This window comes from Anser anser (genome assembly GCF_964211835.1).
Source record: "Anser anser genome assembly, chromosome: 4".
In the NCBI taxonomy this organism is placed as follows: Eukaryota; Metazoa; Chordata; class Aves; order Anseriformes; family Anatidae; genus Anser; species Anser anser.
This window is the reverse complement of record NC_139724.1, coordinates 35,114,233-35,138,272: the sequence shown is the minus strand read 5'-3', so window position 1 is coordinate 35,138,272 and position 24,040 is coordinate 35,114,233. Positions and strand designations below refer to the sequence as shown.

Genomic DNA, 24,040 nt, shown 5'->3' with positions numbered 1-24,040 from the left:
GATCTTAATTTCATCTATGTTGCAAAACATATTTGAGTCAGTAAGTGATACCAAGAACACATTACAAGACCATATGCTACCTCTGGTGGAAAGCAGAGAACATCAGCAGAAGGAAATGGGAAACCAAAAAGGACATGAAAGGACACAGCACAGAAAAAGATGGAGGTTTAAGAAAAATAAAATAAAAAGAGGTAAAGGAGACAAAAACCCATCAATTTTAGTAAATAGATATTTTAGTAAATAGATGTGAAAGACAAACAGAAAAAATGCATTAAATGCACTTCAAACAATGTAAGAGATCCTTTTTTCCTTGGTACAGTTTGTGATTATTTCAAAGTAATACCACTTGCATAGTACTACCAGTGATCTGGGCAGCGTGAGGACAGAAAGACGCTGCAGTCGAAACTCACTTTGAATATCATCAAAATCCTCCTCCTCACTCAAGCCCATCATCTATGACTGCCTTTGCCTGAGCCTGCTCCACACACCTTGCCAGCAGTACCTGCATTTCACAGACTTGAGCTCCTCCACCCAGGACCCAGCTTCACTGCTCAAGCTCTGCACTTGAGCTACAACCACTGCCTCCTTCCCAGTCCCCCAACCCATCCTGCTTTGTCCCGCTGCCCTCACACCAAACGTCTTGGAGCTTTCCTGCACACCCCTCCCCTGCTTCCTGCTTCTCCCCTCCGAACACAACCTTGGGCACTGCTCTATACCAGCCACAAAAGGATCAAGCTGCTGAGTCTCCTTTGATGCAGCCGCAACAGCTTTTGGGAAGACTTTCCTGAGCCCTCACCAAGCATACGCACTTTATCGCTTGCTTCCACCTTTGCACAGATAAATGCGCCAACAAAATGCCACTTTTTCCTCCTTTGAAACTTTCCGTCATGTTTGCCTGGTGCCTTTGCCTCACTTGCTTCAGTGAGCTGACATCTGTTCTCATTAGCTATTTTACTGCTACCACAAATAGTGTGTCCCTTCCCCCAGTCTGCTGTATCTTGACATATATGAAAATTTTGAGCTATCTTGGTACAGACATATTTTTCACTTAAGTGTCTAGCACAATGGGTAAGAGATGTAGTTGAGCAAGTTCTAGATAATAATATAGACATTTTATATATATATACGCACACATGGAATAAAGTGAAAAGCAATAATCCAAACAAGATCGTACAGTATTAGTCCTACAAAAAGTGCATTCAGGCATGCACATTTTATTCTTCAAGAAACAAAGAAGGGAACAACAAGGACAGGATCTTAAAGCTTCCTTAAACTGATTACCAACTTTGGAAAGCAAACTATTACTTTTTAGTAGAGCTGTGGTTGATGAAGAACCTCTAAATGCGAACCTGAGTGTTGTCTTGAGCGTAAGAGGATTTGTACCTGGGTACAAATCTTGGAGACTTGCATGCCCAAGAGGATGAGTCACCAGTTTGACTGGGCAGACCAAGGGGAGAAAGCAAACTGAAAACAACAGCAGCAGGGGACAAGTTGTACAGGGACTGAAAAGAAGAGCACAAAATTACTTAAATTTGTCATGTATGACAGTACCAAACGGACACTGCACTTGCAAAGCAGTGGCCCTTCAAGGGTGGTTTCTGCAACAGCATTTGAGATACACTGAATGGACTACGCAGTTTATCTAAATATACAAAGAAAGGAAGACTGCAGCTAGTGAGAAAGAAGATAAAGGTCCCACCTTTACAGAAAAAAATAAATTTTAGAAGCTGTTTCTGACAGCTCTGTCCCCAAGGAGATACAAAGTGATAGAAAACTGCATCACTTGCTGTGAGCCTGAGGAATCAGTATACCGGTAGAATTTTTAACTTAAGTAACAAAGCTATGAAAAAATCCGAATACCTTTCTTATCCTCCACCAGCAGAAGCATGCTTTTAGTGGAGAGTAAGATCAGAGCCAATGACTGAATTCAGCAGAATGAAATGGTAGGCATAACGGAAATAATGACATAGTTTGGCATTGCCAACACCATTCACAACTGCTTACTAATTAATAAGTAACACTTTAATCTGACAGGATTGGACAGCTTAAAGACAAGGAATAAACGTGCATGAAGACTGATCTACGGCTATGTCACATTTTATTTGCCTTTGGCCAGACAAAAACATCCAAGCACATCTATAAATGCCAGCCACTCTTGCTCTTAGTTCACACTCAGTATACTCAAAAGGGAGGTAAAGTACAGGGAAAAGGAAAAGCTCCTAGAGTACATTTTAATCTGCATAATTGTACATTTTTTTCATTGTGTTCCTTTAAACATCTTTTCATTCTTTATTCTAGTTTGATTTAAACTACTAATAAAACTATCTGTAACTAAATAAATATTTACTGCTTCTTACTTTGCTTGCTTATATGTCAGTTTCAGAAATGTTTGCATTTTGCCTTGTTTGGAACAGATTCCAATATACAGCACGGTGTAACGCTGCCCCACTGCAGCGTTGCAGAGCACAGAGACAATGCATGTGACGCATTTTATCCTCTTGCTTTGAGCAGGATCATCAACTATACTCTGCCCAGCCCACTACGTTATTAATCTCCAACAAAGGCAATCTCACAATATCCCCCATCTTTCTCCAACATTTAACTACTCAGTTTTTCCCCAACATCTCTTATTCCAAATCATTTTTTCTGTACTGAAGTTGATTTCTCTTCATCATCCCCCCAGTGGCCATAAAAAACAAATTATCTTTCCCGTCCCATCCTTTATACCACTTTTTGAATTGAAAGTCTGAATATGTTTCTCTCTTCTACCCTAACTTAAATTGTGTTTCTTCAACTCTTCCTTACAAATAATTTTTTTCCTAAGCTTATTATCCGTGTTCCTTGTGCTGTCTCTAGTATACACCTGTATACAGTCTGTATACACCTTTCTCTAGACACAACATATGAAATTTCGTGAACAACTGGCTGATGGGTTAAGCTCAAATGGGGTTACAACGGGCTGGTGGCCAGTCAGCAGTGGGGTTCCACAGGGCTCTATTTTGGGGTCAGTTCTTCTTAATGTTTTTATAACTGATCTGAACGCAGGACTCAAATGCATACTAAGCAACTCTATAGATGATACTGAGTTAAGAGAAGCTGTTGACTCCCTCGAGGATGGAGAAGCCTTGCAGAGAGATCTTGACAGACAAGAGAGCTGGGCAATCACCAACTACACGAAATGGATCAAGAGCTAAGTGCTGGCTGCTGCACCTGCCTGCGATGGTGCAGTCCTGGACATCATATAAACTGGGGGATGAGAGGCTGGAGAGCAGCCCTGCAGAAAGGGATCCAAGGGTTTTGGGCAATGACAAGTTGAATGTGAGTCAACAGTGTGCCCTGGCAGCCAAAAGGGCTAGCATTACCCTGGGGTGCATCGAGCACGACATGGCTAGCTGGTCAAAGGGAGGGATTGTCCTGCTCTGCTCTACACTGGTGTGGCCTTACCTCGAGCACTGTGTGCAGTTTTGGGTGCCACAATATAAGAAGGACACAAAACTATTAGAGAGTGTCCAAAGAAGTTCTAGGAAGATAGCAAAGGGTTTAGAGGGGAGGAGCGGCTGAGGAGCCTGGGTTTGTTCAGCTCAGAGCAGAGGAGGCTGAGGGGAGGCCTCATGGCGGCCTGCAGCTCCCTCACGAGGGAAGCGGAGGGGCAGGCGCTGAGCTCTGCTCTCTGGGGACAGCGACAGGACCCGAGGGAACGGCATGGAGCTGGGACAGGGGAGGGTCAGGCTGGGGGTTAGGAAAAGGTTCTTCACTGAGAGAGTGGCCGGGCACTGGGACAGGCTCCCCAGGGCAATGGTCATGGCACTGTGCCTGACAGAGTTCAAGAAGCCTTTGGACAATGCTCTCAGACATAGGGTTTGGTTTTTGGGTGGTCTTGTGTGGAGCCAGGAGTTAAAATGTAAAGGTCTGTGAAAAACGGGAAAAGATTATCAAGGGAAACAACACAGAATTCCACACTGGAGATCTTAAAAAGAGATTAGACATACCCATCAGGAAGGACACAGGTACCACTAATCCTACCAACTGGAACAGGAAGGAAAGTGACCAATTCATGAGGTTGTCCCAGCCCCACCACCCTGACCAGCAGTACTGAAACCACAGTCAGCAGGCCCACGCTTGCCATCTCTGATGAGAAGGGAATAATACCTTTGTATCAGATTTGCCTATTTTACATTATTGACTCATTTAATGTTATGCAACCACAGTTCGCTCTTCTCAGCAGTTCTCAAAACAGCTGCTTTTTGTTATTTCATACTAGCATGCCTGAAATCTCAGTGTAACCCTCTGCACTTCACTGAAAATGCCACCGTGTTGATTTCAGAGACTAGCACCGAAAGTACTTTTGAATTCTGATTCTGTTCACAGAGGAGAACTTCCAAATCTGTAGTTACATATTTACTCTGTATTTTGTTATCCAAGTAATTAGTGAAGTTGTAGACCCAGAACTGACCCTCAACAGGACCCTACTTCAGACACCCTTCCAGTGTAATAGTAAACCATTCACAGCTACTTTCGGAGAATGTTATTTCAAATAATTACACACCCACTTAATGAGTATTCTTCGCAAAATTTGATGGTAATTCTACATTCCCTCCTTATTATAGTTATGGCTGGAGAAATCGAGCAGTGAAATACAAAAACCTACAGGGAGGTGGCACTTCATAACAACGCTTGCACATATCTTATGGAACAGACAAGTTCCTCTCATTGGCTCACTGCGTGCAGGATTCAGGACCGTGGATCCACAGCCACAGAGATCTGCTCGCAGGGCTGGTCTTTGGAGCACTGATAAAAGAAGCAGCCTTGCAAAGACAGCACAGAAGCTATCATAGCGGCCTCTCAGAAAAATTAAAGTGAAAGTCCAGATAAAATCTTGCATATTTTGAGGTCTGACCCAACGATGAAGCTCAGGTTATGTACTTGTCTGATGAGACAGTGATGTTGTCCCCAGCAATCAAGAAGAGAAGGCACTGGGGAAGGTTTAGGAAGAGAAGACAGGAGGAATTAATCCGTTTTTAAGCTACGCTGAGCTTCGGGCTATGCATTTATGAAGAGATAACGGACAAAAGCGACAAAAGAAAGCTGAGCTCCAAAGTGCATTTTACAGGAATATTTAGGTTGTCAGGGAAAATGTCTAACACATTTGCTTGTTTCTCAGCAATCCTCAAAGTGATAATTAATTGAAAAATAACAGTTTCATAGGGGTACTCCTCCCCGTGTGGGAACAACTTTTACCAAATGCCAATTAGTGGTTTCCTGTTAAAATCAAATCAAGCTGTTTTTGATAAAGATTTTTAATGAGAAATGTCTAAAGTATGAAAATTTCCCCCACATATATTTCATATAAAATCCCAAACTGACATAATACAGCCTCACAGCTAACATTTTTGGTACATAAAACTCCCTTTTGTGCTTCTTCATTAATTTCAAAAGAAACGTATTTACTAAATATTTAAATCATCCAATAAACAAAGCCTTAAAAAAAGCTTACAAAATAAAATTATAATTTTGATGATAGCCAATCTTAATCAGTCCTTTTCAGATACTCCCATAACTCATATTTTACTGATTATTTATTCATTCATCAAATGGATGGCAAATTCTATGATTTTTGAGCTGTTGTCTACTAAATGCATCGCTAGTTTCAACTATTCATCAAATAGATTTAAAGACTAGCAGTAAAATACCAATAAAGAATGCAAAGTATAAGTCACTTACAATTCCAGCACTTTTCACCTACAGCTCCAAAACACCTGCAGCAACAATACGATAGCAGTTTGAGCTGTTGGTATTGGTAATAATTTGGTTAAAAACAAAGTTAGGGAAACTTTGGAGAACAGATTTCAAAAATCTTCCAATGTACCAGACTGAATGCTCTTGGCTATGATCACTGGTTTCTGCCTTGTGCCAAGTGACAACCTCCCTCCCAAGATACCCATTCTCATCCAACCTTCTGCAGGCGTTCCTCATCCAAGTCTTCTCTCCTGATTTTATCTGGGTTGATACCCAATACCAAGCCTGTTCTGTGATTTATGTGCCCTTCACTCTGATCATAACACTAAGCCATCTCGATTGCTCCTGATACAGTCCTATAGACTTTTACTGTGTGTCAAATACCCTCTTTGTATCTACATTGGAGACACGGCTACTCAACAACACGTTCAGAGTTTTTCAAAATCATCAACAAGCAAACACTTTCACAGCACCTCTCATTCTGAATCTCGAGTGCTCATGCTTCCACTTCATGCTAAAGAGTGCACCATGCTTTAAATACTTCGTTTTCATTCCTTCACTACTACTACTAGAGCTCAACTTCGTAAGTGCTGCACTTCCCTTTGTGGTCTTTCTTGTTACTTCATTATGCACATCACCTCTGGTATTTTTCCCAAGCAGCAAAACTTTCTGAGACACGTCTCCTCACCTGCCTGATTTCCATATCCTCTGTTTTCATCAAGTCTCAAATGATTTCTCTCAAATGACCTTATTTCTTATAGATTCTACAGCTGCTGGTCTGTCCTTCATCTTCTAGAAATCCTCTGCCCTGCTTACCAGAACAGCAATCCTATCTGTGAAATACAAGCTGGATGCTTCTGCAATCGTATCAACAATATTTTTCATCAGTTCATGATTAGTCATAAAAAAGAATATAACCATGTTAATCACCTTCTTTACTAAATCACCCTGAACATTTGTAAAACGTCCCATATGTGCTACCTTGTGATATTAACAACCTTTCCAGGGAAAATGCAACTCTGCAAAATTACCCGTAAGTATGATTTGAATCATACGACCCGAGTATCTCTTCACAACTGACAGTGTGGCACATTTCTAAATTCTCCCAAAGCTGAAGTAGTTGTGTATGAAATGCCAATAATGACTAAAACTGACACACGCCTCTCTGAAGAGATATGTAAATGACATGCCTGGATGTGCTTGGGCCACCTGCAGACCCAGAAGTTACATACAAGTTTCCTCAGCTTGCTTTCTTTCCAGTATGACGACAGCATGGCTTTGAGGCATGAGAATCATCCCACATTGGTATCTCCTCTGTTCCTTACTGACCAATCTCCTCACTGGGGATGGACTGGTCTTGTAAGCTCATGTTTCACCATGTCTTCCTTCTCTTGCTCCTTCTGCAGGGATGTTATGCAGGGAAGAAGATTTCCATTACTCAAACATTACAGCACTGGAGGAAGGGGGAGAAGAGCTACCCAAGTTTACACCCAGAGCACATAAATCACCCACATCAATTTGCAGGAAACTGTGTGGTACTGGGTGGCTCACAAACATGCTGACTGGTGCCTTCACTTTGTTTTCCTATTTGTTAAACACCACCTTCTTGCCTCTTGTGTACTTCTAAGACTTAAGTTTGCTCTAAATTTCCTTCAAAACCCACCGTGGATTGTTCCTTCTACTAACATCTAACTCCAAAGTCTGCTTTTTGAGCCAGGTATCCTTGCTACTTCTCACACTTGGTTTAGCAAAACATAGATACTAAAAATGGAAAGCCATGCACTTGGGAATTGGTGGAAAAAAAGAAAGAAACAGGATTCAAAACAAAATACAAGTTACTAAGGTAATTCTGAAGCAAACTACATATGTGAGAACAAGGAGAAAGAACAAAATTCACGTGCTAAGGCACAATCTGTGATTGAATAATTTTCCCTGTGACATTACAGGAGTAAACCACAGCTCTAGAATCAAATTGAAACCTGTGAAGTGCCAAAGTAGCAGACAATCAAAAAAGCAACACAACGTCACAAGAAAGAGCACACAATTTGCAGAGTTTTAGCATCATTGCTTCTTCAAAACATGCTGTCACACAGAGGACAGAGATAGAGAATCTCAAATGTCTTTTTGTCACATGGAAGTAACATTTTCATATTTCTTTGATTTGCACACAAATTAGCTAACTTAGGTCCGCTTACCTAACATTAATCATAGTCTGGAAGAGACATAGGACAGCTGTACGATCCATCCTCTTTCTCAGACCAGGACCAGCTGCAGCCTCATCACTTCTGACAAATGTTTGTCTTAACTGATCTTTGAGACGCCCAGTGACAGACCTCACATCTTTCCCAGACTAACTATTCTAGTTTTCCATTTCCTCACTTCAATCTTCCTTGCTGCTCATTACTTCTTTCCCTGCCTTTCACAGACACAGAAAGCAGATCATCTCCTCCTCCTCTTCAGCAATACTTCATGTTTTTGAAAACACCTGTATCTTCCTTCTTTTCAACCTTCCCTTCAGTCTTTTTTTGGACTAAACAATGCTAACTAACTCAATTTGTCTCCACCAGTCAAGGTTTTAAGACTGCTGATCATTCTCATTGCTTTACATTAGGCTCTTCCAAATTGGCCCACAGCATGCCTGTAGGAAACTATTGAGGGTTTTAACAAAAACTGCTGCTTGGCACAGTGAGCCTAGTATAATTTGCCCAAGGTAGTGTCAGAAATGGCAAGTCAAACCTTCACATCTTTTTACTCAGGTGGAAACTCTCTGAAGCAATGGCTCAGCTGAAGCTAAAAGGACAAGTTCCTCTTGCTTCTACAGCTCTCTGCAGCGAAGGGGAAGCGAGAAATGGAAACACACCATCACAGACCGCAGGGTGAGGTTTCAGAAGGGCTCTGGCGATAACCAGCAGCTCTGGAAAGAGGAACGGGAGACACAAGCATACTTTCATAACAGGGACTACTGTTTTACTGTGGGGAAGAGTGAAAAGGAAATGGACTCACAACACTGCGGAAGGAAATGCAATAATTTGGTGATTCAGGAAAAAACAAAACATCAAGAGCTGTGCAAAGAGAATTTTGGAAATAGCTAAGGGGATTCTGGTCTGCTCCAGCATAATGAGACAGAAGAATAAACAGAAGTGTAATGGGCTTGCTTGCTTGCTTTTATGCATCTTTGTGAGTGACAAATATAAACAACAATTCATTTCAGGATCTGCTGGAGAACAGGTTGTTAAATTTAAATTCCCCACAAGGCAGAGAAGTACTATACCAGGATGCGGGTGAAAAGGGGAGTCAACTTTGGTGCAAGGGAGCCAAGAAGACACAGATGTCTTCTATCCTGAGAGCATTCGGGAGGTGAAGCCCTAATAACAGAAAAGTTTAAGAGCTCATGGGCACTGCAGTCTGAATCCACAGAAGACAGTCAGCCAACACCTGACAGATAGCACCTAAGCAGGATCCACTGCTTTGCTTCAGTTGCATCGCATAACATCGGCACAAAGGTTGGGGATTTTTCTTCACCTTTCCTGGGAGGACCTTCTTCTGTGAAGGCTCTGATCGCCTCTCTTAGCCTTTTGGTTCTAACCGAAGCAAAATCCCAAGTGCACAACATGGCCAGCTCAGGACAGAGCACCCTTTGAGCCCATGCATCAAGAGAGGTATACTGCTGAAATCAGACAAAACGTCAGAGAGCCTGCATGCACAGGGCCGCCACGTGACACCAGGCAGGCCGGGGCACGTACTCCCAGCAGGAGACTTGAAAAGTTGCAACTCCTTTGCAAAGCTGGCAGCCAAGAGCGTTATGCCATGAATGGCATGATGGAGCATCCAGCAGATGAAACAGGGAAGTCTAGAGTTCAGCAGGCCTCTGCCAAAAGCCTGAAAGGCTGTTCCTGGAGGAAAGACAAACGGAGCTGGCAGCTGGACGCGAGTCAGAAGGCAGAGCTGAAACTAGCAAAACTTGAAAAAACAAAGAGGGACTGAGAACAGGAACCTGATTATGAGTTTGATTACGGACTGCTGCATGTGACTTGCGTGCTTTTGAACTGCTGCAGTGTGCCTTCTTGAGCTGACATCATTTATGAAACAAAATCGTCAGCAAAATGCAAAGTACAACAGTCTTTCAATACTGTTTTTTAATCAATGCCTGAGAGATTACCAGCTCTCTTCAAAATTCTGCATTTTTTCATCATTCCCAAAGAGTTTCTTAATTGTTGGTTCAAGTGACTGTTCAAATAGTTACCTAAACTATTCTTGAGGATGTTTCAGATGAAACCTTAGTGGGGGTCACATCAGGAGCAGGACAAGGGCAGTATCTTGTAACATGGATGAAAACAGATGCAGAAATAGGAAAAACTCATTGCTGAACAAATTAGTGTCTTACAAGATCCCAAAGGGGAAGATTGCTTTTTTTTTTTTAATTTTTTTTTTTTGGTATCTTCACCAAATGCAAGGTGGGGAGGTGGTACAGCAACAGCACTGCCTTAAATGCAGCTGGCCCTCACCCAGGAAGAGCTCTTCTGAAGTCACCAACATGGACTCTGTGCAGCAACATGGATATTCCCCTTTGAACCATCTTAGGGCACAGGCAACATTTATGAGACCTAACAAAATCACAGTACAAGGCAGCATGGTTGCAGGCTACAACCTCTTACAGTTCTTTACTGACTTGGGCTCAATACACCAGACACTGCAAATAAAAGCAGGGAAATCAGTGGCACTTTCTCTGCTAGGAGAAAGCACAGATTTTAACACATTCTCATAATTTGAGGGATTTCTATCTAACACAAATGTTTTCTTAAACTGTAGCATCTAGAAAAGAAAGAATGCTCTTTGAAACAATAGTAGTGACAGCTGAAACAACAGTAGGTACCACAATCAGGTTGGTCCAGCTAAAATCCAAGAAAAATTGACAACATGAGGTTTGGCTTTACAAAAACCATGAACAACTTATTGCTGTATATTGGTAAAAGTCTCTCAAAAGAACTAACACGAACCCAGCTGAATTTTCAGGTTAAAAAAAAAAAAAGACTTGATTCCCTAAGAGGAAAATGCTCCATAATAAACGCAAATAAAAATGCAGTTGAAGTTAATTGGCATTTCAAAATGCTTTGCAGTTAAATTTTAAATGAAAAATAAAAATTAACTATACATATACTCAAAATTGCTTTATGGTTTCTTACACATAGGATTTTTTTTTTCCTTTCAGATTTATGAAACCTTGGTTAGTTGTAAGTTGGTAGATCAAGAGGTGCTGTATTTAAGTTCTTCTTAGTTTTCATTTTTCCTATACTTGTATTTTTTTCTCTTCCTTTTCTCCCAACTGCTTTTTTTCTCTCAAAAAGATATTAAAAAATACAAACACATAAGCTGCAGTAACTGAAAATAATATCGTAGTTTCAAATCTCTACTAGTATAAGTTATTAAACAGAAAATGGAAAGCTGGGCAAAAAGGTGAAATACTGTATCTTATTACTGATTCTCTCATTTAATCTATTTTTCAGATTATTGAAATATTTTAATGTATAAAAAATAAGGAGATGTGCAAGCAAAGACTACAAATCACACACAGCATCTTGTGCATGAAGTGTCTTACATATGTAAATGTATGCAAAACCAAGATTCAGATTTCACAGGCAGTCTCTGCAGACAGAGCGATGAACTATGTAATTTGCAAGGTGAAATCTACTTTATTTCCCTTCAATATCTGAAGGGTACTTCAGCAAGCTCTCTGCTTACTGTTGTGGGAGGGCAGAGCTGCTAAGTCTCAGAACTGCTTTACATGGGAGCTGAGGCAGGAAGGGATTGTGGTCCTACACCAAAAAGGTGTTGACCTTTTTGTCCTGTAAGCATATATAACGCATCATATAGCAGAAGAGGGACCTTCAGTGCTCACGCAGCAGCAGCAGGAGGGCTGCTTGGTCACTAGGTCATGCCAGAGGGGCGAGGACGAACCTGCCAGTAAAAGGGGCAGTGGTGGGGTGGGGTCCTCTCAAGCCACACCACACAAAATTTCCCTTCTCCAGCTTTTCAGCACAGAGCAGGGTGTGCAGCAAGAGTGAAACCGGGAGGCTGCTGCCTTGCTGGGCACAGCTGGTGGTGTGCGAGAAGCCACGCTGAGCACCTGTGTGGGGCTACGGGGTCTGAGCACGACCCGCCCGGGCTGCTGTGGGGACGGGTGTGAGTAAGGAATGGCAGCGCGAGGTGGGAGTCGAACGAAAATGTCTCGTGCGGAAGTGAGAGACTCGACAAATCTGATCACAGCGTATGCTGGAAGAAACTTCACAACTCATGAAGTCATTCTGGTCCATAATTAACTGAAAATTAATTACAGAATCTTGAAAAGAGCATAAACCAAAAATGGGCCAGCATACCTTCATAGTGCAGTTGCTCACTCTGAATCTCTTCCAATAATTAAGTCTAGCATATGGCACTGGAGTTTAAAAAAAACAACAACCACACAACAAACAAACTATGCTTCCCAAAAAAGTTTTAGAGTCCTGCCTGCTGAAGGGATATGTCTGTCTGCAGTGCACAGGCATACTTTCTAGAAATGAGTAGGATGAATTAATTTGGTATTTGGCAACTTCAGCTTCGCAGAAATTACAGGTTGCAGATGCTTCTTATGAAATCAAAACAAAAATCGAGAAAAGAACGTAATTAGGTAAATTATTTGCTGACTTGATGAATAATTCTCTAAAGACTATTAGAGGATAAGAGCATGGAGAACTCTACAATTTTTCAACAAACAAAAGGAGAAGGTAAACAATAAAACTGCTACATTAATTTGGTTGAGCATTCATAAAAAGGTGTAGTTTGTAGCACTGAATTACACGTATTTTTGTAAAAGGTGCTTAAAGCATGGCATGCTGCCACACATCAAAATATTATTTTTTTGTACAGAAAAAATAGTTAGCATGCTGGGAAGTTCAAGATATCTGATCAAAACAAACCTGCAACACTTTGGCACAGTAAACAAAAGAAAGAACATTAAAAAAATTGAGAAAGAATATAACTGGGAAAAAAAAACACCAAGAAAGACCAGTAGATTAGAGATTGAGCAAAAACGTGTTGCATGAAACATGGAAAAATCTTTCTGATTTCCAGTTTTCCACTACAGAGATGAGTAGCTTCAGTTACAGTAGGAAGACAATCAGAAATTTTCACATTACAAGATGTTTTCTCTTTGCTTTCTAAAACACCCTATTTTGGTAACTGGGAGCTGGGTGGCAGCCTGGGGTGCAACCTCCCTGTAGACAGAAAGGGATGCAAAAGAGAGTCAAATTTTTTTCCAGCCCATGGAAGACAGGAACTTGTCCTGTACAGCAACAGTTCTTCTGTATCAACTGCTTTATTCCCCCATCAAAGTGAGGACATAAATCACTGTAATCATCCAAAAGTAGAAAAGAAATGTCCATGGCTTCAGCAGCTTGCCCACTCCTCAGCCCTGAGCTACGCTTATGACCCTTTTGCATATCATCTTGCTATTTTTCCCATGAACCAGACACATAGGCATCTCAAATGCCGTTTGTTTTTTGTGTTTACCTTTGCTTCCATTTGGAGAGTGAGAGCTTAAATTAGATCTACCGTACAAAGAGCACAGCACTGTGCAGTGTGACTCAGCTAGAGAGTACTATGCTGCAAATAGGATTTAAACTAAATCACGTTTATAAATTCATTTTCCCCCAGCTCTTTACTGTTCACAATGCCTAACAAAATACTTGCATGTTTTTGTTATAAGTCCAAACTAGAAACAGGTAAAAGTCAATTTTTATTGGAATAGTGTATATCCTTGGCAAAAGTAGGCTGTCCACTGATGAAACTACAAGCTATCATGAATCTTCATAATAATATGAACACACACTGTATACTCAAGTTAATTATGAAAAATTGTTTCTTAGTACCAAACCTTGGAAATTTCTGTGAAAAGAAAATTACTGTTTTCAAATCTGCATTAATAACTATTCTTGCCACTTCAACCTCTTTTTTCACGATGATCTCCATCATAACAGAAACCCCTGGAACGGCACATGTAAGTTCCCAAAATTAAGTCTGAGATGCTGTGTTGCTCCTCCAAAGATGCCCAATGCAAAGTGCACCACTGTGGAAGGAGGACTTAAGTTGCTAATGGCTTTAAGCCATCAACGTTTCCTGCCAGACTGGGGCCAGCTGAAAGACTGAAAGGTCTGTTAGCATGATTTGGCAGCCCTGTCTCCGGGCTGCAGGCACCTTCTCTCTAGCAGTCCTCCCCCTGCCTCCAACCTGGCCTTTCTCTACTGGACCATGCACAAGGCACCATATTGCATCCCTATCCACAGCCATGTCCCTACCATCTCCTCCACTGCAATGATGGAAGGACTGTTTTATGCCATTTAAGTTCCCTTATGTAGCAGAAAGGGATTGAATCAGGAGTGAGAATTTCATCTTAGTTTCTCTAAGTGAAGGAAATCATCAAAACAGTTAAAATCACAAAGTTCATCTGCACACCTCTACAACTGCGTTGTAGAGATAGGCTCTGCCTCCTAAGTCATTAAATGAAGATCAGTAATTGTAAACAAATACCAGCAGACTACCAAGATCCAACAAAAGGGAAGATTTTTCCATGTATTCCTCATTTACAGCACTCTGGCAAGTGCAAAAAGCAACCCCATCAAACTAAGCTTATGCCCAGCAATTTGGCCTCTTCTTCTTTAGGAATCAGAAACAAGGGGCCTAGGGGGCAATGCAGCATCTCAAAACTGGCAGAGGGGGGTGAAAAAGGTCCTAATGGGAGAAAAAGGTAGGGCTACTCTCCACAAAGAGTGAGGAACAGCTTGCTTGAGAATTTCTGCCACAAGATAAGACACAAAAAAGAAGATGGGGAGGTAGAAAAGGCATCAGGAAGCACACATGAGCCTGCATTTTGCATAGAACCTATGAAAGACAAGCAGCTAAATGTGTCTATAGAACTAAACTAAACCAGTTCTAACAATAGGCCCAGGTGGATAACAAAAAATAATTGAGAGAGGAAAGAATTTGGAGGAATTATGTGACCATGTTATAACTTTCTGGAACAGTAAAAACATCCTAAGGAAATGGTTACTCTGCGTATCAGGGAAAGGACCTGTAGCAGTACCCAAACCCCCAGTCACAGACTATAATAAACCTGAGAGTTGGGGGAAAAAGTGATTTATAATACAATTTGCTCAGGGAGATGACTCGTAACAAGATGCCTACTGAAGCACAGCCAGAATTGTGTAGACATTGTAATTGAAGAATTAAAACAATGGAAAAAACTATTATAAGTTTTGTTAAAATACAGTTTTCAAGATACTTTTAATTATTAAGAAAAGTTTTTGCCTTTTGTTATTGGCATATGAATGACGGAGTAACATCATCAAAGTAACTGCATATACAAATAGCTGCAGAAATGAATCAGTATAAATGTCGAATACGCATCAACAAAAAAAGTTGAGAGGTTTCACTGCGTGTGCCTTTGTTTTTCATGATGGTATAAAATGTTTTTTAGTATTCTAGAGAATGCTCATCACCAAAAAAAATTATGCAAGCCTTGAAGCCTTAACACTTTTAGCTATATGAGATTCGAGTAAAATTACTGTCATCATAAAACACCCACTTTTCTTTTTTCTGAGCCATAGAATACATATCTCCAAAAGCTGATTTAGAATGACAATAGTTTATTAGCTATTAAGCACTTCTTCAGGATAATTCCACCTTAAACTTCTGAGATTATGCAGCTGCCAGAACTATAAAAAGGCTGCACATTTCCAATATTTTTGCCTAATCAAATTAAGAGACCAAACTATTAATATTCTACTTACCTCCTAGATTCATTCCAGCTTGCAGACATTTCTGTAATCGACAGGCTGGGCAGTTCTTCCTCCGAATCTTATCAATTATGCAGTCGTTCCTTCCCGCACACAGATAATTGTGCTGTCCTGAATGAACCAAAAACCAAAATGCTTTATTAGAGTATGTATTTAAATAATTCCCATTTCTTTTCCTCTCATTGTGCAGTCACTTTGGGTTTCTTATTAATGCAGAAATTCCCAATCCCATTCTTTGGTCTTCCCAATAACCTTGGTAACTTATCACGGGCCTTACTATGAGCTTTTATTCTGCTTAATTTGGGAAAGAGCTTTTTCTTCTAAGCAGGACTTCACTTTTTTTTTTTTCTTCATACAACAAATGATTGGTTTGATCTTTTTCAAATATCCTTACATGTGCAGTACCACAAAGCAGCCCAGTACCTCTTTGTTATAAACCCAAGGGCCAGTCTCGTGTCAAAGAAGTTCACAACCTGAGGCAGAAACGCCAGGTGGAGGTTGATGTTCTGAATACACTCTGTTCTCTTTAACCAGTTCACAGAGTGCTTGATTTCTGATTTAATACCTTCCTCTATATAGCAGATTTCTGAAGGGTTTACCAAAGCAGGTTTAAATCACAACATATTACTTCAGTTCTGCAAAGCCCCACAGAAACACTCATGAAGAGACAGCAGGTATTTAATACACAACATTTAGCAGAAGGGAAATACATGGCAAGAAGGAAAATAGGCTGGCATTTAACAACTTGAAGACTCGAAAGGAGTTTTGCTTTGTGGGAGTAATGTAGGTAGAGCAAACGGATGCGGTGTGCCAGGCAAGGGCAGCACCACATACATGGACTTTTCAAAAGAAGGTGCTTGAATTGGATGTGGAAGAAAGGAAGCCACAAGGGGTTAGTGCAGCATGACAGGAAAAGAAAGAGGAAGATTATTTGAGCTGCCTGAATCCAGAGGTGGCACACTGGGATGCAGAGAGGCCACAACAAGCAGCTTGCAGCAGATGTGACAAAAAGTGATACAAAGAGCTTCCAGAAGGATGAAAGGAAAGGACACAGCTCACAGAAATACAACGCTGCAGGATTTGCCAGCACCTGAAATTTGAGAAAATAGTCCAGTATAAAATACAACAGTGTGCTGCAGGTGTACATAGCTGGCACCGTAAGAACTACACCAAGCCCTGGGGAGAGGCATTTTAGAAAGAAGGTAAGAAACTCATTAGTCTGCAAACTAAACACAAGTTAGTAACAAAGACACACAAGACAGAGGAAGAAAATAGGATTGCAACTGCAGTTACACCAATGAGGAACAAAATAGAGAGACTCCTAAGCCAAAACCCAAATGAAGATGAGATGTGAAGAAAACCAAGAACTGGACAAAGAGCATGAATGTCCATGCCAACAACTGAAGCAAGTGACAGCGGTGCAAGAGGCTGGTGCATACAGGGAAGAGGAAGCAAAGACATAGGCTCAACAAGGGGACAAAGCTGCTGCAGAACAAGAGTTTTAAGATATTTTTGCCAAGACATTTTCCACAATACACAAATGCCTCCTCGGGGAAAGTCAAAGAGAATATTCATGGGACACAGGAGACCTGGCTTCTATTTTAGGTTCTTTCAGGAATTTGCCTTACAACTTCAGATAAGTAATTTTCTATCTCTACATCTGACTACCTTTCACCCCTAGCCAACGTTACCTATTTAGACAGTGAACTCAAATTTGGGCTATTTCTTGCATCTCTTCACTGAGCATCTCACACAAAGATTGGTTCAACCTTATTTGAGTAAGCAAAGTGTTACTGTAATACCACAAAGTTATTGTCACTTAGATAATAACGTTTTAGATGTCTAACCACTGAGCAGATTGACAAGTCAGTGCTTTTATTAAGGGACTTCACCTAGCACCGTGGCACTGCCGAAAAACAATAAAACGTGGGCAAGATAATTCATGAAATGAAGCTCATGAAGTTATGCCAGACAAGTTCAAGATGAACGATAATTTAGTGACAGCATCAATATCCATCAGCTGCTCTTTAAGTAGGCCTGCTAAAATAATAAGATAAAATTCTTAGCTAATCACAGACTGAAAACCTGCTTATCACGTAATGTTTATAGTATGGAGTGATCTGTACAAAAACCAGATACACAAGAGAAGAATGTACTTAATTCCTATTTGCATTTTTGCTCTGTACTGAACACATCTCCTAAAGAAGCAGCAGCATGAAAGTGAAATTAAAGTGGAAAACACAAGTGTTTAAAATAATGATATACAGCATAAAGATGGTTTATATATCTTTACAAACACTGGTATCTGGATTCTTATACTGATTTTGTGGAGAGAAGGGAAAAACGGTTATTTTTTTGTGAGGAATGTAAGTACGATTGTTCAGTGCTCATACAATGTCCTTTGTACATCACAGAGTACTGCAATACCATTTTTAGGCTTTCACAGGCGGGTGCAGGCTATTAATACGACAAGTCAGCTCTAATGCTGCAAAATGAACCCCATTGCAGAATCTCCCTGAAGGCAGTTTGTTCTACGAAACTGTACACCTGTTAAGTCAACATTTTTCATTACTGCTTTCAAAAGCTAATGAGTTTAATAATAAGAGGTTAACATTTATGTACTCCATGATAATTACTTGGGTCACATTCTTAAATACTGTAGAAACGTTTGTTTGCCTCGATCACTGTCACATGGTGACTTCATAAGGAATCCTCCCACTATAGCTGAGTACTTCCATAAGTCACCCTTCAAATGGTTTAGGTAGCCTGTAATTATTACTTTCTAATCCATCAACTTTAGGCTAAATAATTTCAGAAAACATAATTTAGTAAAGGCTCCTCAGTTTTTGAATCGTGTATCTCTGAATACTAACATATGGTACAAAATCTGTAAGTAGTTTTTCTAGTAAGCAAATGTCTTTTGTAGATCAGAGAGATCATCAAATTTCTTTTATTTTCTTGTATTTATTGATTAGATAACCATGGCCATCTTAAAACTTACACTAATGAAAATAACTTGAAAACCCTTAAAAAAGAGAAGAGATCAGTATTTAGGCAAACCTTCTATGTATAGTATAGTATCACATAATAAAGAAAAAATTTTCACCTGGAAATGATTTTTTATCATCACTTATTATGAAAAAAAGCTTCAGATTTCCATGCAATCAAAATATTATTTCTGAAATAAAACTGATTCTGAAAAATAAGTTAGTAAAGCAGAGACTCTCATAATGAATCAGAATCTTCCATTCCTGTAGCATGATCCTCACTCATGCCCCTAAACTTCAAAATAAAACAAAACCAAACAAAACCTACACATCTGAGACTGATGCGACTCTCAAGACCTCCCGGGCTCTTCAGGTTCTCAATGAGGTGATGGAGATCATCCTGCAAGGAAGCTGTTGCTTTTGTGGTGCCTAGATCTCTAACCCTCTCAAGAAGCATATTGATCTTTCTGTGTAGCTTGTGCTTAGCTTAACCTAGTTATTCTTTTTATCCAGTTTAATCACCCACAAGTGGGCTGGAAAGCGACAGAGTAGATATCAAATTCTCATCTCCCATGTGCTAATGCATTAAGATGAAAGTGATTTTTATATATGCCCTCATTAAGTGCATTTATATGAGGTAATTCCTATTCCATTTAAAATACATAGATACAAAAGATGCCAGGAAAATTTCCTGTTCAAAATAAATAATGAATAGGTACTACACTGTTGCATACTAAGAAGAAATAAATATCTGTCATATTCATGGTACAGCTGAAGGAATATTTGAGTTTGCACTTTTCAGGTTACTATGTCACTATATCCCACAGGAAGACACAAAATAAACCACACACAAAAATATTTCACAGATGAGAGAACTGAAAAGCATTTAAAAGTCTTCGATTCCCTAATTTTATAGGACTATGAATGAAAACAAAGAGGAAGTACTCATGAACTTGAGTCTTGTCCTCTTAGTACATTTTCTTGAACAAGCAAAATTCAGGAGGGAGGAAAAAAAGCAGTTCTTATCTGGCCTATGAATTACTGCCCAAATAAGGCTGCAGCAGAAACCTGCAGCATCAGTTGTGCCTTTATCCACTTTAAAATTCCAGCATAATGACTGAACCACCAGTCCCAAAAAGTGACTTGCTCAGATGAGCTCATATATGCGGGCAGAGCGCTACTGCACTCTTCATGATACATCAAGCCATGCAAGTCCGCAGTAGGAACGGGGTCTAAATATTTCTTGCCAGTAATATTTCTGTTACTGTCTAAGGCAAAATTAGAAAATTACAGCAGTTTGTGAAATATTCCACATGTTCTCTCTGCTGCCTTTTTTTTTTTTCTTAAAGTTTTTCAAAGTCTAAGTCAGGAACTGCAAGTCATTACTAAGTCCTCTACATTTCTGCTGTCTTGTTAAAATAGCAACTACTATGATCAAATGTTAAACGTAAAAAAAAAAAAAAGGAAAGAAAGAAAAAAGAAAGAAGAAAAAAGCGTAGTGCTGGAAGAGGATCCAAAGACTGTTTAATTCAAGCCCACTCATGGAAGCAAGATAAGACTAGCTTCATAGTTCAGGCAGATTTTTTTCACCCCTCTAAATTTGCCTACGAACCTTCTGAGGAAAGGTTTTCTGCAATTTCCCTGCAAACCATGTGACTAGGCCAGTGATTAGTGAGCCTTTAGGCTGTATTTTTTCCCTTTGCAGTTAACCTTAACAGGAATATTTTGCAACAGAGAGAGAAGTTAGCACTCCCCCCAAGACACACAGAGTAATAGACTGTGATCTCCTTTACAACAATCTCATGCTTATCAAAAAATGTATGTTCCCCATCTCTTTGCTAGACTAAACAAATCCAGTTCTCTCAATCTTTCCTCACAGGTCATGCTTCCTAAATCTGTCATCATTCCTCTTATTCTTCTCTGCTTTCTTTCATAAAACGTAGCGCCCAAAACTGGACGTGTTCCTCTCGCTGAGTTTCACCATCGCTAAGCACAATAACATGGTTACTTCCTGCACCTTGCACACAACACTCCTGCTAATAAAATCCTGCACCACATTTGTCTTTTGGCAATTGCATTGCCTGGTTGACTCATGCTCGCTCGGGCTCTGCTCCGCCACCCAGCTCCTTTCCTGCAGCCCTGCTGCCTCGTTCCCTGCCTTGTGCCGGAGGCATTGCCCACCTTCACCCGGGAGCTGATGCTCTCTTTCCTCAGCTAGGGCTACTGCAGCATCCCCTGGGAAAGGCAAGGGGAAGGTCCGAAAGCCGGCCTCTGAAACAGCAGCGTGTTTTGGGACCCAAAACAAAGACACGATTGAGGAAGCCTCGCAAAAGGAGGGGAAAGTGAGAAAACAGGAGCGGCAGCTAATGAGCAAACAAAGCAGAACAAGCTTTAAAAAACCTCAACTTCTAAAATAGCATCTCACCGAAGCATATCAAAGCGCATGTGAAATTCACAAACTTTCCTTCTCCATCCACAAAGAGAATTAATGCATTAACTCATAAAACTAAGGCAAAGTTGCCTTCCTGTAGCAGAGGCCAGCCTAGGATTGAAGGAGCCAGAATTCCCCTCCAGCCCCACAGCCCGGAGCTGCCCATCAGGGCTACGATCCCTTTGGAGCCTCTGGGCTAGCACCAGGGCTAGGATGTCCCCATAGTCCCTTGCCCACGACAACAAGGACACAATAAAAGTCTTAGGGCTTTGAGTGCTGACCAACACCAGCTCGAGCAGGTGCACAGAGGTGTTAAATGCTATTACTGGCCTCCTCAGCACAGGGAAGCTCATCTAATGACCCTCCTGCTGCTTCTGTCAGCATTTGCTAGCATAATCACCCATTTTACCCATTATCCTACTGAATGACAGGAAGAAAAAAATCTGGGTTCAATATCTATACTTCTACACTATGAGCCCCTCAATTCCATAAGCATTTTTTACTGCTCATCTCCATCCTTCCTCTTTACCCACCAGCCCCTCGACGGCACAAGCCTGGCGCCTGCAACCACTTTTCTCTGCTGAAGGAAACACAAAAAACCTGCGGCAGATAATCAGTAGGAGGAAAGGATGCCTCTCACCTCGGCAGTATCTGGTCAGCAAACAGAACTTTGTGTCGGGAATTCCTGCTTGCTGGCATAGCCCTAATGAAGGGGGTTGCCACCTGCAACACATATCCTGCACATCCCAGCCTCTTGTCCACGCTCTCGGGGCTATATGATGTGCTCCTTTCAGCCAGCTCTGAGACCTTCGCATATTTTGTGAAACTGTTGTTACTACTGTAATCCACATAAGCTGTTGTAATTAATAAAAATAAACTGTTTCTTTTTATAGATCAAATGTAAATAAAATTCCTGCTAAAACTTGTCACAGTAATTTCCCATATGAAAAAAAGGATTTTCTCTTTCAAAGGAATTATATCGCACTTTGAAGAAACAAACGGCATATACCTGAGGTTTTTATTTCACAATCTGCAGTAGGTACTCTCAAATAAATCAGCATGATAAGTACAATAAAACGAATCTCTTTGAAAATTTTCAGTTTTCCCACAGCCTCTATTCCTTACAATTAAAAAAAAAAAAAAGTAAAGTAAAAAGCCTGCTATTCAATGGAAATCAGAATTGCATTTTCATTTAAAAGGTCCATTTGTTACACAGTTGAGGTTTTTTTTTTTTTTTTTTTTTTAGCAGTTGACAACTGCCCAGCAACAGCAGCCTATGTTTGCAGTCACTATTTTAGGCTACATCACATGTCAATTACATAACCTTGTTTTACTGCTCTTGAACTGGTTCGAACAACCTGGGAAACAGATTAGGGCAGTCCCTCCCGAGCTGCAGTCCCAGTGCAGCCGCAGCCCCCTCCTCCCCGCTACAGCTCCCGGGGCTGCGGCCGCAGCGGGTTACTCATTGTTAGACCTACCTGAAGCATTTGGTAATTAACTTCCTCAGCTCTGCTTAAACCAGTCCGGTCTGACCACGGTAAACTAATAAACTCGGTTCCTCATGCTAAGATTTATGAGTAATGCAGAATAAGCTTATAAATGCCACAGACAAGGTACAGAACTGAGATATGAATATTGCCTCTTCGTTTTATACAGTGAATGCTCACGGTTTGTGTTTCAGATACTGATCTCAGGGCTTCCCAAAATTCAGACCCACTTCAGGGTCTATCTCCTTCATCACTCCACCGGTCTACTCTTCTGGCCGTACCACCCCAGACCAAATGCTTTTCGGCTGCAGACAAAAGTTGTATCTGTCAATTGCTGAAGACAACAATATCGACCCATTATGGTAATTATTACCAATTGTGCTTATTGCATAGGTATAGTCTACATCCTTCTCTGAAGCATGAATTTAGAGCTTTCCCTCCGTTAAGTTAAAGACTTGATTAAGATTTGTTTTGATTTTGGAAAAATATTCACCACATTGGGATATTCCCTGCTCCCTTCTCATTCTCCTGCTAGTTCTAGACCCCAAGACACCTCCCCATTCTTTTTTAGCCATTTATATTAGTGGATTCATTTATCTACATTTTTTATTATAATTTTGTAATTCTCCTTCCCCCGCCCTTTTTTTCTTTCCTTCAGTAAAGTTTATTTTCTCACCTATCCTTCTCCCTTATCTACTTTCATCTTTAGTGCTCTACCCCTCTCCTGTTCCACGACTGTTTCTTCAGGTTGTTCATTTCCTTCCAAATGCGTCATTTCCTCCATTCAACCTGTAACTAGTCATTTCATAGGGCGCTTTTACACTGCAGTCAAAGGTTACACCTCATTTCATACACCCAAGCAAAGTAGCGCAAAACCAGCTGGGATACGGATAAAAGCACAGCCTCAACAGCATCGCTCTCTGCGGGGTCTACAGAATCCAGCTAGGGCGCTTTTAAAAGCACAGGCACATCAGTTACTTGGTGCTCAGACAGTGAGAACAGTCTGTTAACTCCAGCAACACACTATTTTTCTAAATTTTCTATATGCTTTATACCTTGTGTTTAACTACTGTTTCTCATTACCATGTTATACAAGCTACTGACTGAAATACATGCTGCCAATTCTTTCCAAGCATCCCAGAGAAAGAGCTGCAGGTCATTCTCAGGTGGGGATTACATTACGATCAAACACCCTGTGCATGGACTACCACGTTTCCTCCAGAAAGCTGAAGTTTGAAAGGAAAGATGAAATACCAGTGCTTCCACCCGTGGTGACTATGGATATAAAGCCAATTTCCTTTCTTTCTGGAAGTGAAGCAGGGAGTGCTGTGTCCCCTCCAGTGCTTTTTTTACAGCATCACAGCTGCCTATCGATAGAGACTACATGCAAACGTCTACTTTAAATCTCTGCAGCCAAAACAGGGAATATGCTTTACCCAGGATTAGCCATCAGTGAATACCTAATGCAACAACTTGGGAAATATGATACGTGGAAGTTTTCAAGCTGCCATACTACTGTGCTCTCCCCATGCACATCAAAGAGGGCTGATTTCAGTGCTCTGGCTATTTTGA

At 40.7% G+C, this 24,040-nt stretch overlaps 1 protein-coding gene across 4 annotated transcripts in view; it reads right to left on the bottom strand.

The window, feature by feature from the left end:
• Nucleotides 1–24,040, bottom strand: part of NR3C2 (nuclear receptor subfamily 3 group C member 2) — a 203,338-nt gene that overhangs the window by 42,176 nt on the left and 137,122 nt on the right. For all 4 annotated transcript variants that reach the window (XM_083833622.1, XM_083833624.1, XM_083833623.1 and 1 more), the window contains exon 4: nucleotides 15,558–15,674. In XM_083833622.1, the coding sequence (XP_083689748.1) occupies nucleotides 15,558–15,674 (117 nt within the window). The remainder of the gene's footprint in view (nucleotides 1–15,557; nucleotides 15,675–24,040) is intronic.